At 39.3% G+C, this 14,220-nt stretch overlaps 1 protein-coding gene across 2 annotated transcripts in view; it reads left to right on the top strand.

The window, feature by feature from the left end:
* Bmpr1b (bone morphogenetic protein receptor type 1B) overlaps window positions 1-14,220 on the top strand; it is a 46,539-nt gene that overhangs the window by 18,041 nt on the left and 14,278 nt on the right. For both annotated transcript variants that reach the window (XM_051165898.1, XM_051165897.1), the window contains 2 exons: window positions 7,727-7,919; window positions 8,663-8,960. In XM_051165898.1, the coding sequence (XP_051021855.1) occupies window positions 7,727-7,919; window positions 8,663-8,960 (491 nt within the window). The remainder of the gene's footprint in view (window positions 1-7,726; window positions 7,920-8,662; window positions 8,961-14,220) is intronic.

Here is a 14,220-nt window from a genome sequence, read left to right as displayed (position 1 = left end):
AAACCATTTTTTTTTTAACATTTAATTTGTGTGTAACAATTATACTGGCTATATTTGTAAACTCTTTAGTTTTGTATTTTATTTGTAAACAAATGCACAAAATCCACTTGGCACTAACAAATCTGATGCTTCTGCTCTTAGAATTGTAACTGGTTTGTGCTTAGTTTCTCATAACTTATCTCATTAAGCTGCAATTATCACTTTGAATACTGTCTTTGGTCTTGGTCGGGGTACAATAGTCTACCACCTCCCATTTTCTGTAGCTCTTCTTTCTGGGCTTCATGTGGATAGTATTTAAACTCCATCTGACTCCTGCCCTTTCCTACAGGTCCCTGGCTTGTAGCCTCAGCTCCATCATCACATGTGAGCAATTGTTCTACAAACAAAGCACAGGTCTCTGTATTCACAAATGTAATGGCCTTGCAGATCATTCCACTAGTTTATGGCTCAAGGCTGTCTTTGTGTTTTTCCTCTTTTTTTTTTTTTAATATTTTTTTATTAATTTATTCTTGTTACATCTCAATGTTTATCCCATCCCTTGTACCCTCCCATTCTTCCCTCCACCCCCCCCCCCATTTTCCCATTATTCCCCTCTCCTATGACTGTTCCTGAGGGGGATTTCCTCCCCCTGTATATGCTCATAGGGTATCAAGTCTCTTCTTGGCAACCTGCTGTCCTTCCTCTGAGTGCCACCAGGTCTCCCCCTCCAGGGGACATGGTCAAATTGAGGCACCAGAGTACATGAGAAAGTCATATCCCACTCTCCACTCAACTGTGGAGAATGTTCTTACCGTTGGCTAGATCTGGGTAGGGGTTTAAAGTTTACCGCCTGTATTGTCCTTGGCTGGTGCCTTAGTTTGAGCGGGACCCCTGGGCCCAAATCTGCCTATCATATTGTTCTACTTGTAGGTTTCTAGGACCCTCTGGATCCTTCTACTTTGCTATTCTCCCATGCTTCTCTCATTTAGAGTCCCAATAGGATGTCCTCCCCTCTGTCCCAGTTTCCTAGTAAGTGAAGATGCTCCAGCATACAACAAGAAAATTTGCTCAACCATGTTCAGAGCAGCCTTATTCATAATAGCCAGATCATGGAAACAGCCTAAGTGTCCCTCAGTAGAAGAATGGATAAAGAAACTGTGGTACATATACACTATGGAATACTACTCAGCTATTAAAAACAAGGAATTCCCGAAATTTGTGGATAAATGGATTGAGCTAGAAATGATCATAATGAGTGAGTTAACCCAGAAGCAGAAAGACTCAAATGGTGTTTTTCCCCTTACTACTTCTGAGTTACTCCAGCCTAGAGCCTGTTTTTTTTTTTTTTTTTTTGGTCATATATTGTCCTTTTACTACTAATGTTGCAGTTTAAATGATGTGCCTTGTTTGTGTGGGATATACTCCATTATATTCACTTCCTTTCCATCTGAGAATCTCTCTAATCTATTAAACAGATTGCTCAGTCATTGGCGTAAAAAACTTTTAGCTCTAGATTTTTACCATCTTTAGGGACCCTTTCTGTTTTTATGTGCTGGGTCCCAGCACACCACCAATGTGTGGCTTTTCTCTGGATCTGCTTTTTATTGCTTCAGCAAAAGACTCAAGGAAAACAAATTCAAGAGAAATTCTTAATTTTTGCTTAATTCTCCATACCCTGTTTAGATCCTGGCTCACCCTGCCCGCGGATCCTCTCAGAACCTCCCCACCTTCCTGTCTGCCCCCATATATTCTCTCTGTTGTACTTGTTCTCTCTCAGAACACAAAGTAAAACATAACATAACAAAACATAAAACTAATAATATAAAATACCTCCCCACAAACCAAAATATGCATGGAGCCTGTTGGCCAATGTTTTCTTATTTGTTGGCCAACTACCCCTAGGTGTGGAATCTGCCCAGAGACATGGCCAATTGAAACCCCGTGTCTACTCCCTCCTCTTAGTGCTGTGATTTTTGTCTGGCTTGAACTTGTGTAGGTCCTGTGCATGCTACAAGAAGAAATGTCTCTGATGAGAAGTATATCTGGTGATGCCCATATCTATGGGCATATCATTAGGAACCATTGTATTGATATGTTTCTCTAGCAGAACTGCAGTAGTAGGTTTTCCTTTAGGCCCATGATGTGTAGAGTCTGAGATTCTTGTCCACTTTAGTAATGTCAGATGTGAGTTCATTCTTGTGGAATGGGCCTTTAAATTCCATCAGAAAGTTGTTGGTTACTCCTATGACATTCTGTCACTATTGCTCCAGGATATCTTGCAGGTAAGCCACTGCTGTTGTTGACAGAGTTTGTAGCTAGTAATTATTGATGATTGCCTTTCTTTTCCAATGGTACCCAAGAGTTGTTAATAGTATAGATTAGCTAGATTAGGCTAGATTGGCTGGGCTTTCCAATCCAAAAATTGCCCTTTATAAAAGCACTTCTGTTGACTATTTATAGAAGCCTCACAAGGTAAGAAAGCCATGTGATCCTTAATTATGGAAATAGATTCTAAGAAACATATCTCTAGACAATCTTGTTGCCATGTAAACATTAAAGCATGTTTTAACACAAACTAATGTAAGTCTGTTACCACTAGCGAATTTAATCTTATAAAACAATCATTGTTCATATAGGTCATGGTTTACCAAACAAACAAACAAAAAAAAACCTCCAATATTTATCACTTGACTGCACTAGAAACATATCCTTGCATTAATTTGGGGACACAGACCCAGTTAAGTTAGTCACTTGGTATATACAGAAGCCAGATTCCAATTCAAACTGTGAATCTGTAGAATCCATGTTATTGACATTTTTAACATGTGAAATAAATATTAGCCTAAGAAAGAAATATGTATAGATAGCAGCATAGAAGAGAGGCTAGAGGACCTAGATCCATGAAAAAAGTAATACAGTCTCAGCATTATAGCTGTAATATCTAGTCTTAAGATGTGAGCTTTGAGATAAACAGTGGTGTAATACACCATAGTCAGTATTGTTAAGGGAATGACTGTCTCACATTAAGACTAATTGATTGCTTATCATTTTAACACAAAGGCAATTTTTCATGCTTCATCTATATGCGTATAATTGGACATAGTGTTTTCCAAGTTACTTTTGGAGACCTCTCCTTTTAAATACGGCATCCATCCCCTTTTCAAAAACAGGTCATAGAGCTATTTTAAGAATTAGGATATGTTCTTCTTCTCTTGTGTAGCAGATAGTTATGTGTTATTTATATATACATTTAATATATAACGTTTAAAATATTATTTATATGTGTATGGTATAATATAATAAAACATTACTATTTATATCCTTATTTGACCTTGTAAAGGAATGCGAGATAATTTTTTTAACTCATTGAACCTCTTAAAATTTTTTTCATTTTTTATTAATTTATTCTTGTTGCATCTCAATGGTTATCCCATCCCTTGTATCCTCCCATTCTTCCCTCCCTCCCATTTTCCCCTTATTCCCCTCCCCTATGACTGTTCCTGAGGGGGATTTCCTCCCCCTGTATATGCTCATAGGGTATCAAGTCTCTTCTTGGTAACCTGCTATCCTTCCTCTGAGTGCCACCAGGTCTCCCCCTCCAGGGGACATGGTCAAATATGAGGCACCAGAGTTCATGTAAAAGTCATACCCCACTCTCCACTCAACTGTGGAGAATGTTCTGTCTATTGTCTAGATCTGGGTAGGGGTTTAAAGTTTACCGCCTGTATTGTCCTTGGCTGGTGCCTTAGTTTGAGCGGGACCCCTGGGCCCAAATCTGCCTATCATAATGTTCTACTTGTAGGTTTCTAGGACCCTCTGGATCCTTCTACTTTGCTATTCTCCCATGCTTCTCTCATCTAGAGTCTCAATAGGATGTCCTCCCCTCTGTCCCAGTTTCCTGGTAAGTGAAGGCTTTCATGGGACATGCCCCTTGGGCTAGTATGCAGATATAAGTGAGTATATACCATCTGAGTATTTATGCTTTTGGGAAACAGCCTAAATGTCCCTCAGTAGAAGAATGGATAAAGAAAATGTGGTACATATACACTATGGAATACTACTCAGCTATTAAAAACAAGGAATTCCCGAAATTTGTAGACAAATGGATTGACCTCTTAAATTTTTATTTAATTTAATTTGTTGTGTGCATCTCTCTGTGTGTGAGCACAGGCTCTGTGTGCCCCAGTGCATGTATACTATTATAACAGCTCTCAGGGGTCAGTCCTTTCCTGCTATCTTACTGGACCTAGAGAGAAGAACAAGACCATTAGTCCTAGCTACTGAGCCACCTTGCCACCCCAATATTAAGGCTCTAGAATGAAGTCCAGTAAATATCTTTCCCATATCTAATACTTCAGCCTAACTAAGCCAAATATTTGTGTGTGTGTGTGTGTGTGTGTGTGTGTGTGTGTGTGTGTGTGTGTTTTGTTAACTCAGTAATAGAGTATTTTATACTGGTTATATTAACCTGTTTTCTACTTTTCATGTGTGTTTACAGATTTACATATAGAAAGCAGACATCTAATCATTAACTGAGATGACTTATATTTTTATCTATGTACATATATTATTTATATACAGTACATAGGAGATCATTGTCATTTTAGAATCATGGTTATAGTAATTAAATATTACAGATATAAATTGGTCATTTTTCCATGGCAAGTGGCTGAGATATACAACTTATGTAGACAAAAGCTTTGTTTGGGCTCACAGGTTGGAGGGTTAGAGGATTTAGTTGCGGTTGCCTGTCCTCCTCCTTCGGGCTTGTGGTTGCACCGTGAGGTGAAAGTGCATGGCAGAGCAGAACTATTCTTCTCATGGAAAGGAAGTGAAGCAAGAAACTGAGAGTTCTATGCTCCCCTTCGTGGGCCCATTCCCTGTGACCTGCAGATCTCCTACTAGACCCCATCTCTTGCAGTTCCCACTTGCTCACACTCGAACCTAGCAGGGTACCAAACTTTGAACACAGACCTTTGGGGAACTCTTAAGATAGAATTTATAGCAAATTATTATAAATTTTGTCTACATACTCAACTTTCAAAAAAAAATCATGAATGTAATTTAGATTGATATTTTATGTGCAGAAAGAACAGAAATGTTTGTGAAATCAGTGTGTAAATTTCAAAAATATGTTCAAGCTTCTTTAAAAATATAATCTCAAGATGGAAGTAAATTTTGTTTCATGGTCTAACTTAATGGCAAAATATCCTGGAGGTCTGTTGTTTCTATCCTATTTAGCATGGCCATTACTGTCCATAGGTTCATTAGAGAAGACAGCTTATTTCTAGAAAAGAAGCAGAGCTGTTTGTTAGGTGGGGTTCCAGAGAGTCACAGAACAATACTTGCAGCATATGTAAATTGAATACACTATTTCTTTAATAAGCCTGGCAAGTTTCCTTCCAAGTGGATGGTTTAACTGCGTGGTACCTGGTTCTTAGCTGCCTAGTGCTCTCTCTATGTTCCTGTTATCTTGTCAGAGTAGTGGGCATATGGTATACCAAAGATTGCCTCATAGGCACTGCCAAGCTTTGTGAGAGGAGAGATGCTTCGTGCATCTACTTGTTCGCTTATTCCCACCTCACTTTATGCTTCCTAGGTTATTAGTTGTTCTTTAATTTTTAAGATCTTAACTTTAGGAAAAATACTCTTTCATAAAAGGCTTCTATTCTGTAGTTGGAGTCATTACAGTTTTAAGAATAAACTCAGGGGACACATTTAGTTGGTATTATTATCCATCCTGGAAACAGGAGGATCCTAAATAGAGGACCTACAGAATAGTGTCTACGTCCTAATCCTTAGACTCTGTTACGTTGTCATGCGGGAAGGATATAGGATGCCAGCCATGGACTAGGAATGTATTACATGGATTTGTTTATCACAATTGAATATTCCTAAGACATACACAAACGGAAAGGAAAGCTTTTAAGTTTGTATTTGATATATCACTTCAAAAAGGACTTTGTGTTTACTATGGTAAGATTTTGTTAGCATCATACGCTAGTTTGTATGTTCGAGGCAGCATATATCCTACGGAGACCAGGCTGGCCTTTCAACTCATAGTCCACCTACTTTGGCTTCCTGAGTTCTGGGATTACAGGTTTGTGTTCAGACCTGGGTGTACCAAGTTCTTTCTGTCTACTTCCCAGATTATATAAATTGCCTCCAGTATTTAGTCCTTTCAGCCAGGGATTCGTTGATAAAGTACAGGTGGTATAAATACCATGTAGACAGAGGCATTTAACTTTCAAAGCACAAAACTCAAAGTTTTCTCTTTGTTTTTATGAACTCTTTCTAATTCTTCAGATCTATTTTATAGATTGTTAAATAAACTTTCTCTCCAGCTTGTTAACTTTCTTTTATCAGTTCTTTTGTTTGAATGTCTGTCTTCTGTCTCCATTCTGTATTTATTTTTACTGTGACAAGCATCTCTTTTTCTTCAAATGTGATATTTTTTACTATCTCACTTTGCTTGTTTTGTCTTCATTTGGTTTGTTTCTTAACATTCCCTGCAATTACTTGGCATTCTGTAACTAAAAAGTTTATTATGTAATCTGAAGGGAGTCAAGACAGTGGCATATTCTTTTTTTGTTGTTGTTTTGTTTTTAATGAGCTCTCCTTTGCCCTTTCCCCTAACCCTCCTTTTTTCTTTTTCTCCTTCCTTCTTTCTTTTTTTTTAAATAATACTTTTATTATTTTAATTTTTCTAGTGAAAAAATGAAACCTAAAAAATTAACATAAAAATCTTGTTGTGGAGACTAGAGGGATGGCTCAGTGGCTAATTGCATTTGCTGATCTTTCAGAGGGTTTGAAGTTTTTCTAAGCACCCACTTTGCGGGTTATATCTACTTGAAACTCTACTTACTTTAAAGGAATATATGACGCCTTCTTCCAGACTTTTAATGAACTACGTTTGCACATGCACTCATACATGAAGAAAGTACTCTAAGTGTTATAAAAAATTAAATAAATATTTTATTTTACTTTTTAATTTGTTCATTTTTACATCCCAATGGTAGCCCCTTCCTTCAAGGAAACAAAAGCTACTGAAGTAAACTGGGGACCACGCCCACCTCTTAATGCAAGAAAGGCAAGCAGGTTTAGTCAATACCAAGTACTAACTACTGCTAACTAAAACAACAACAAAAAAATACTCTTTGCTAGAATATTTGTAACAATCATCAATAGTAAAGATAATATGTTTAAAAACTCTCCTTTCTTTCTTTCATTTTTCTCTTTTCTTCCTCACTTTAGGAGTTTTTATAAACATTGTAATATTGCTGTGTCCAATATTTTTTGTCTTGTTTAGTGGATTCATGATTTGTGGTGTGTTGGTAAGAACTCTTTCACAGTATTTAATAAATCATTATATCAGTGGAACACTTTGGTCTACCTGGTATGGTCTCAGTTACTGTGAAACCATTTTTGTTCTTTTGTTTGTTTTGGTTTTTGTTGTTCTTTGTTTGTTTATTTCTCTTTTTCTCTGAAAATTGCAATAGGTAAAATGGAAGATCTAAAGATTTGGAAGCAGTATTTGATATTTTACATTGACACCCATTCATCTGAAATACATTTAAAGGAGACCAGCATAAATTAAAAATACAAATGACTAATGAGTGTAAAGAATAATATTGACTACAGTCTTTTAGATGCAGTCATTGCCCCCCAATGCCCCGCTCCTGGAGGAAAGCTTAAACAGATCTGTAGTGTTATAAATATGGTAATGAGGTGTTTTGGGCCTTACCAGGTACAAAGGACAATAGCTAAGCAAATTCAGATGGTGAAGCAGATTGGAAAAGGTCGCTATGGGGAAGTATGGATGGGAAAGTGGCGTGGAGAAAAGGTCGCCGTGAAAGTGTTCTTCACCACAGAGGAAGCCAGCTGGTTCCGGGAGACTGAGATATATCAGACAGTCCTAATGAGGCACGAAAACATTCTGGGTGAGTCACAGTCCACACCATGATATTTGGGGGTTCCTCCCATTCTTCTGTCTCTCTCTTCACATCTGCATATGAACTCCTCTGTCTAGACTTGCAGTTATGTTCATTTTTTGGCATGGGCCCCACAGCTTCTGAGGAAGACCTCACCGGAGGCCTGACTAAGTGCTGTAGATGAGTCGTGGGCTGGGAATGCTATACTCTCTAACGATATTTTCTTTCCTTCAGAAGCAGGAAGTGCACATGAAATGCGAGAATTTTTTAAGGTTTCCTAGGGACTTGAAAGAACATGTTTAGGTTTAAATGTTGTGAAAAGTTATAGGGATCTTATTTTCAGAGTTTATTTGTAGTAAGTGTTTATGTTGAGAATTGATTTCCCTTTCCTTTCCCCAGACTAGACATGATCTTCCTGGGTCAGTTGAGTAGGAGTGGACCTAGTCAGCAAAGCTCAAGTCTTTCACACAACATGCCTTTCTTGTAACTGGAATACCGAAAGGGAATTTTAATACCATTGATTAAAGAATGGCTTAAAATCCAAACTTCTAAGTTCTCTCTCTCTCCCTCCCTCCAATTGTGATTACCTCTGCTTGGTATTTGTTGTTTAACATTAACATAGGCATAGTCAGAAAACTGGGCAAGATGCTAAACCAAAGACATCTGGTGAGAAAGAATATTTGAGCACATTAATGATTCCTCATTCTGACCAGGAAACATATCCACATTTTCCCCCCTCTTTTTCCTTTTAGGGTTCATAGCTGCAGACATCAAAGGGACTGGTTCCTGGACTCAGTTATACCTCATCACAGACTATCATGAAAATGGATCTCTTTATGACTATCTGAAATCCACTACCCTAGATGCAAAGTCCATGCTGAAATTAGCCTACTCTTCTGTCAGCGGCCTATGCCACTTGCACACAGAAATCTTCAGTACTCAAGGTAAACCCGCCATTGCCCATCGAGACCTGAAAAGCAAGAACATCCTGGTGAAGAAAAATGGGACTTGCTGCATAGCAGACCTGGGCCTGGCCGTCAAATTTATTAGGTTAGTATCCAAGTCAGCAAACACCCATTTTTGAGATAATTTGTCAGTGTTCTGGTTACTTTCCGTAGCTCCATCCTAAGATAACTCAATGGTTGAGGAATATCATACATTTCAACCTTATTGGAGAGAAAAATATCACCACCATTTTGGTAACATGGTGTGTCTGGGTCAGTCCTCTTGTTTCTGTTCTCATCAGTGACCTGGCTCATCAATTACTGATGTTACATTTGCATGAGCGATGCTGCTGTACTGGAAAGAGGTATTAATGTTTGTGCTATGTGTTTTTATGCCAAGTTAACACAAGTTAGAGTCATTTTGAAAGAAGGAACCTCAACTGAGAAAATGTTCCAACAGGATTGGCTTGTGGCAACCTGTGCTTCTTTTCTTGATTGATGATTGATTGACAGGGAAGGGTCCAGTTCACTATGGGTAGGGCCACCCCTGGGCAAGTGGTCTTAGGTTCTATTACAAAGCAGGTTGAGCAAGCCTTGGGGAGCAAGCCAGTAAGCAGCATCCCTCTATAATTTTCTGCGTTGTTACTGCCTCCAGGTCCCTACCTTGACTCCCTGTCCTGACTTTTCTGAATGAACTTATAAGCTGTAAGGTGAAATAAACCCTTTCCTCCCAAAGTTGCTTTTGGTCAGTGATGTTTTATCACAGCTATAGAGACCTCTAACTAAGATGATGCCTGAGGAACTACAGCCAGAATTCTGCATGAAATTTGTAAGTATGGGGAGCTTTTTTAAAAGAAGAACCAGCAACTATGTAGTGGCTAAAACCATGCTTTGTTTGTGTGAGGTACAGTAAGGATAACTTCTGTAAGTTTCTATGGGAAGTACTATACACCAACAAACAAAACAGCTGGTATTCAGTGCTATCAGAGAATATAGCCGCTGGACACACATACCCCTCGGATTTGCTGATGGTGGTACAGACACTTCAGGCTTCTTGGAACATTGGTATCCCCTGTGCAGTGAGGAGGGTTTCACACTGAGGAGCCTGGGACCCTGTGTCTTTCTCTTTAATTAGTGTAGCTCCTTTTAGCTAGGAGCGCCTGCCTTTGTAACCCAATTCAAAATCACAAACTTAAAACATTATTCTTATAATTGCAATTTGGTTTCGTAACTCAGTTGCCCAATGCTCCAGTGTGAACTTTGTAGATTATAATGTGTTGTTGCAGTGGGAAAAGGATGGGCACAACAGGTGGTGGGGAGGTGGTTTAGAGGAAATGGCTCCTCCAGTCTGAGATGAAAGCAGGCTTGATTTGGGTAAAGACATCGTTGCATAACTGCCTTTAGAATCCCAAACCTAGGCTGACCCTTCAGTGCATCTCTGGACCTGCTTGTGAATATTTTCCAAAGAAGATTCTCTAGTGTCTAGACAAGGACAAAAGGAAGAGCTGAGGCTGATTGTATGAAAGCACTAATAGGTTTTCATTTTCTCCTGAATGTAAAATCTTCAATGTGATTTAATAATGAACTCAGATAAGTGGAGATATTCGCCATTTAGAAGTAACAAGCGAAAACTTAAACAAAGAAAGTTAAATGTGCTAAAAATTTAAGTTTGAGACATGGGCCTCACACTAATAATTTAAAGCATTAAAATCTAGCTTACTTTAGAATTCATTTCCGTGAAAGGCTATTCTTTTAAAGTCTACTACTCTACAGCAACCGAACAAATATAAGCAATTCATCTGTTATGCCTCTATACCAGGCTCCACCTTCCTTGTCAAATTTCCCCGAAGCAGTCCGAGCAGAAATAGTCTTTCTCATCCTCGTCATTTGTCTCCTGCCCTCCCCTCGCTGCCCTGCTTTATGGAGAAACCATTGCTGTATGCACCGAAAGCCTTAGCTCATTGTGACAGCATTGTCCCCGGTACCCAAAGTGCTCTCAGCATCATCCCACAATATGTCACTGTGCTTGAGGCTCCCTCTCCTATCTCTCCATTGGCTCTGCTCATCTTTCACTTTTAAATGCTTCCCTTTGTGAGAGCTCCAGCCTCATCTGACCTTTCTTCTCAGCTCCGAGAGTTTGGCTGAACCACGTTAACCCATGGAGAGCCTAATTTTTGATTTGTACAATTGAAAGACTTTTATCCTCATGAAGCGTAAGCTTTACCTCACCGGGTTATCCCCACGGTAATAGCTCATCTAGATCCTCGGGTAAAACATCGTGCAGTGGCTTCCTTTCTGTCTTTCTGCTTCTGGGCTTTTCTTCACGCTGCAGAATTTATTTTCTCAAACTGCAGTAGGACATCATCACAATTTTGTAGTTTCCTGTGGCCTGGGCTTAAACTCTAGTTAGGGTCCCTTACTGTGGTGAACTCTTTTTTGACCATGCGTTGTTCTAGAGATTTATCCCCACTGCACTGCTTACCTTTCCCTATTCATTCTGAACACCGTTGACTTCTTATACCCACAAGTGCTTCCAGTGTGCTTTTCTTATTACCCTTACAGCTTAATCCCCTTCTCTCCTTCACCACCGATCTTCAGAGTGCAGGGATGTCTGTTGCTCCTCACAAGTGGCCCTGTACAAAATGTCACAGCGTTTCTCACACTGCTGCAGGGATTGTTGGCTTCTTATTGTTCCCCTCCTGGTAGAAAGTTCCTGTCAAAGTTCATCCCCAGTGTCTTTGCCGTTGACTCTGGAGGTGTTTTCAGTTCTGAATTGTGGGTCATTGAATGGTACATATGGACTATGCAAGGAAGAAAAGCATGGTGCCCTCGCTTCAGAGGAGCTACACCCTTCGTAGCTTTCTATTGTACCCATATCCTGATTTCTATTTCTTTTGCAATAGTGAACTGCTGTGTTTTCCCCACATATAGCCCATGTTGGCTGAAGCTCAGCTTTTGCTTCTAGAGTTCGTAGCTTGAGATGTCCTTGTCTTTTCCACATACACTTCCCCAATGAGAATGACCTCCCAGTCAGCACACTCATCCACACCTAGGAGGAAAGATATCACCTGCTGTGTTCTAAAGCTACTGTTCTAAATCAGCACATGTAGGGACGGTAAAGTAATTGAGACAGCACCTTCCTTGTGAATCTTAAAACACAGTGAGTTTTTATTTCTGAAATGTACTTTTGTTTAAGGGGAAATGAATTAAATGGCTTCTTGATTTTATGTGGATCCCAGCTCTGGGAAGAAAAGGAGGCTCTTCGGGGATAAATTGAGGTTCTTTGTTATATACTGTCCTGTTCACCAGAGGAGAGGGATGAGGATGCTGGCTTCACACTCATTTTCTTTTCCAGATGGAGGTGGTACTGGATAATTTCAACAGATATTTTGATTTTTATTTCCTATGTGTCAAAGTTTTGATGTCTTCCATTCTTAGCCCAGGGTTTAGGCTTTGTTTTACCCGTTTCATTTTTATCCCTCATGATGATTTGTGTTGTGCGTCTGTACACGTGTGGCTGTGTAGAATGTTTTGTTTCAAATGAAGTCATAGCTAACCTTCGTTCATGTGTTAGTTTCCTTTGAGACTTTAATCTTCACTGCATAGGCAGTAAGTGGTCTCTTAGGCTTTTAGGTAATTTCTGGAAGGTTCCCAGGGAACTTGAGAATCACAGAGAGCACCATTGGTACCTTGGGGACTTTCTGTTCACATAACACTTTTGCTCTTATTGGCTTCTTTCGCTGATCCATTTCCTGCTGAAATGAGATGTAATCCAGGTGAGGTCAGGAAATCCCTGCTGTCCCTGGGGAGAGGGAAACAATGCCACATGAAATGTCTTGAAGGAATTCACACAGTTACTGTGACTCCCTCTAACTGGTTTCTAGTAGTTCAATGTCCAAATAAAACCTTTTCCTTTTTTTGAAATACTTTATTGAAAATAAATTTTTTATAACAATTTATTCTGTTCATAATTTTCCTCACTCCCAATTCCTCCCTCTTTCCCCTGACACCTAACTCCACACTCTTTCTTTTTCACTGTAAAAAAAAAAAACAAAACAGAAAACCAAAAACCAACCAACCAACCAAAAAAACAAACCACACACACACACACACACACACACACATACACACACACACATTCACAAACAAAACAAAAAGCAAAGGAGTGCACACACACCACAAAAGCAAAAAAAAAAAAAAAAAAAAAAAGGAACCAAAAGAGCCCAAACAAAGCAATATAAGACAAAGAATCTACAAAATGCCCTTGAGTTCATTTGAATTGTGTTGTTTATGTAATACTGGGTGTGAGGCCTATCCTGAGCTGTGGGTAGTATACACAGTGAGATCTTATTGGAAAGAACTATTTTTCCTTTGTAAAAGGTTATCAATTGCAGATAACAATTGATTTTTCATTTGCAAGAGATTGGTTATCAATTGGTTAGGGATGAGAGACCGTGTCATTATTGTTAGAATACTGCCCCTAGCAACCTATGATGTCATTACTTACCTGCCACTAGGCATGCTCCTGCCCAGGAGTATGTAAAAGGATAAACTCTCTGACTTACTTACTCTTTTCCTCTCTTATTTTCTCATTCTCTTGTTCTTCTTGTTTTCTTTCGTCCTTTCTTCCTCTGTCCCTGTCTGTCTCTCTGGGGTCCTCCCCCATTCTTTCTTCCCCCGGGCTCATATAATAAACCTCTCTATATCATATCTGCTGTGTGGCACATATTTCATATCTCATATTTTATTTTTAATATTTAAAAGGTCTCCTCAGTGCTGGGACCCAGTCTGACTAGAAGCTGTGCAGGCCCTGTGCATGCTGCCACAGTCTCTCTGAGTTCATATGTGTATCATTCCTGTTGTTTCTGGAAGACACTGTTTCCCTAGAGTCATTCATTGGCTCTATCTCTAATAAGCTTTCTGTCTCCTCTTCTTAGATCCCCTGAGGGGAGGGATTTGATGAAAACCTCCCTTTTAGGGTTCAGTGCTCAAAAGTCTCTAACTGTGTGCATTTTCCAATTGTTATTCTCTTGTGTTCATTCCCATATACTAAAACAAGTAGCTTTCCTGATGATGGCTGAGCACTGATCTATGGGTATAGCAGAATGTCATTAGAAGTCATCTTACAGCAATAAAATATTTCTTTATCAGAACAATAGTATTTGGTTTTTCCTAGACCTGTATCCAGCTAGTCTTGGGTTCTTGGCTACCCTTGCAGTGTCAAGCATGGGCTCCATCTCATGGAATGGACCTTCACTCCAACGAGAGAGTGTTTGGTTACTCCAACAGTGTTTTTCCCAGTCTAGTGGCAGTGCAGTATATTTTGTAGGCAGATCGCTACTGCACACCACAGAGCTTGCAGGTAG

The sequence above is a fragment of the Acomys russatus genome, chromosome 23 (genome assembly GCF_903995435.1).
Source record: "Acomys russatus chromosome 23, mAcoRus1.1, whole genome shotgun sequence".
Lineage (NCBI taxonomy): Eukaryota > Metazoa > Chordata > Mammalia > Rodentia > Muridae > Acomys > Acomys russatus.
The sequence above is the reverse complement of the archived record's forward strand: the minus strand, read 5'-3'. Positions and strand labels throughout refer to the sequence as shown.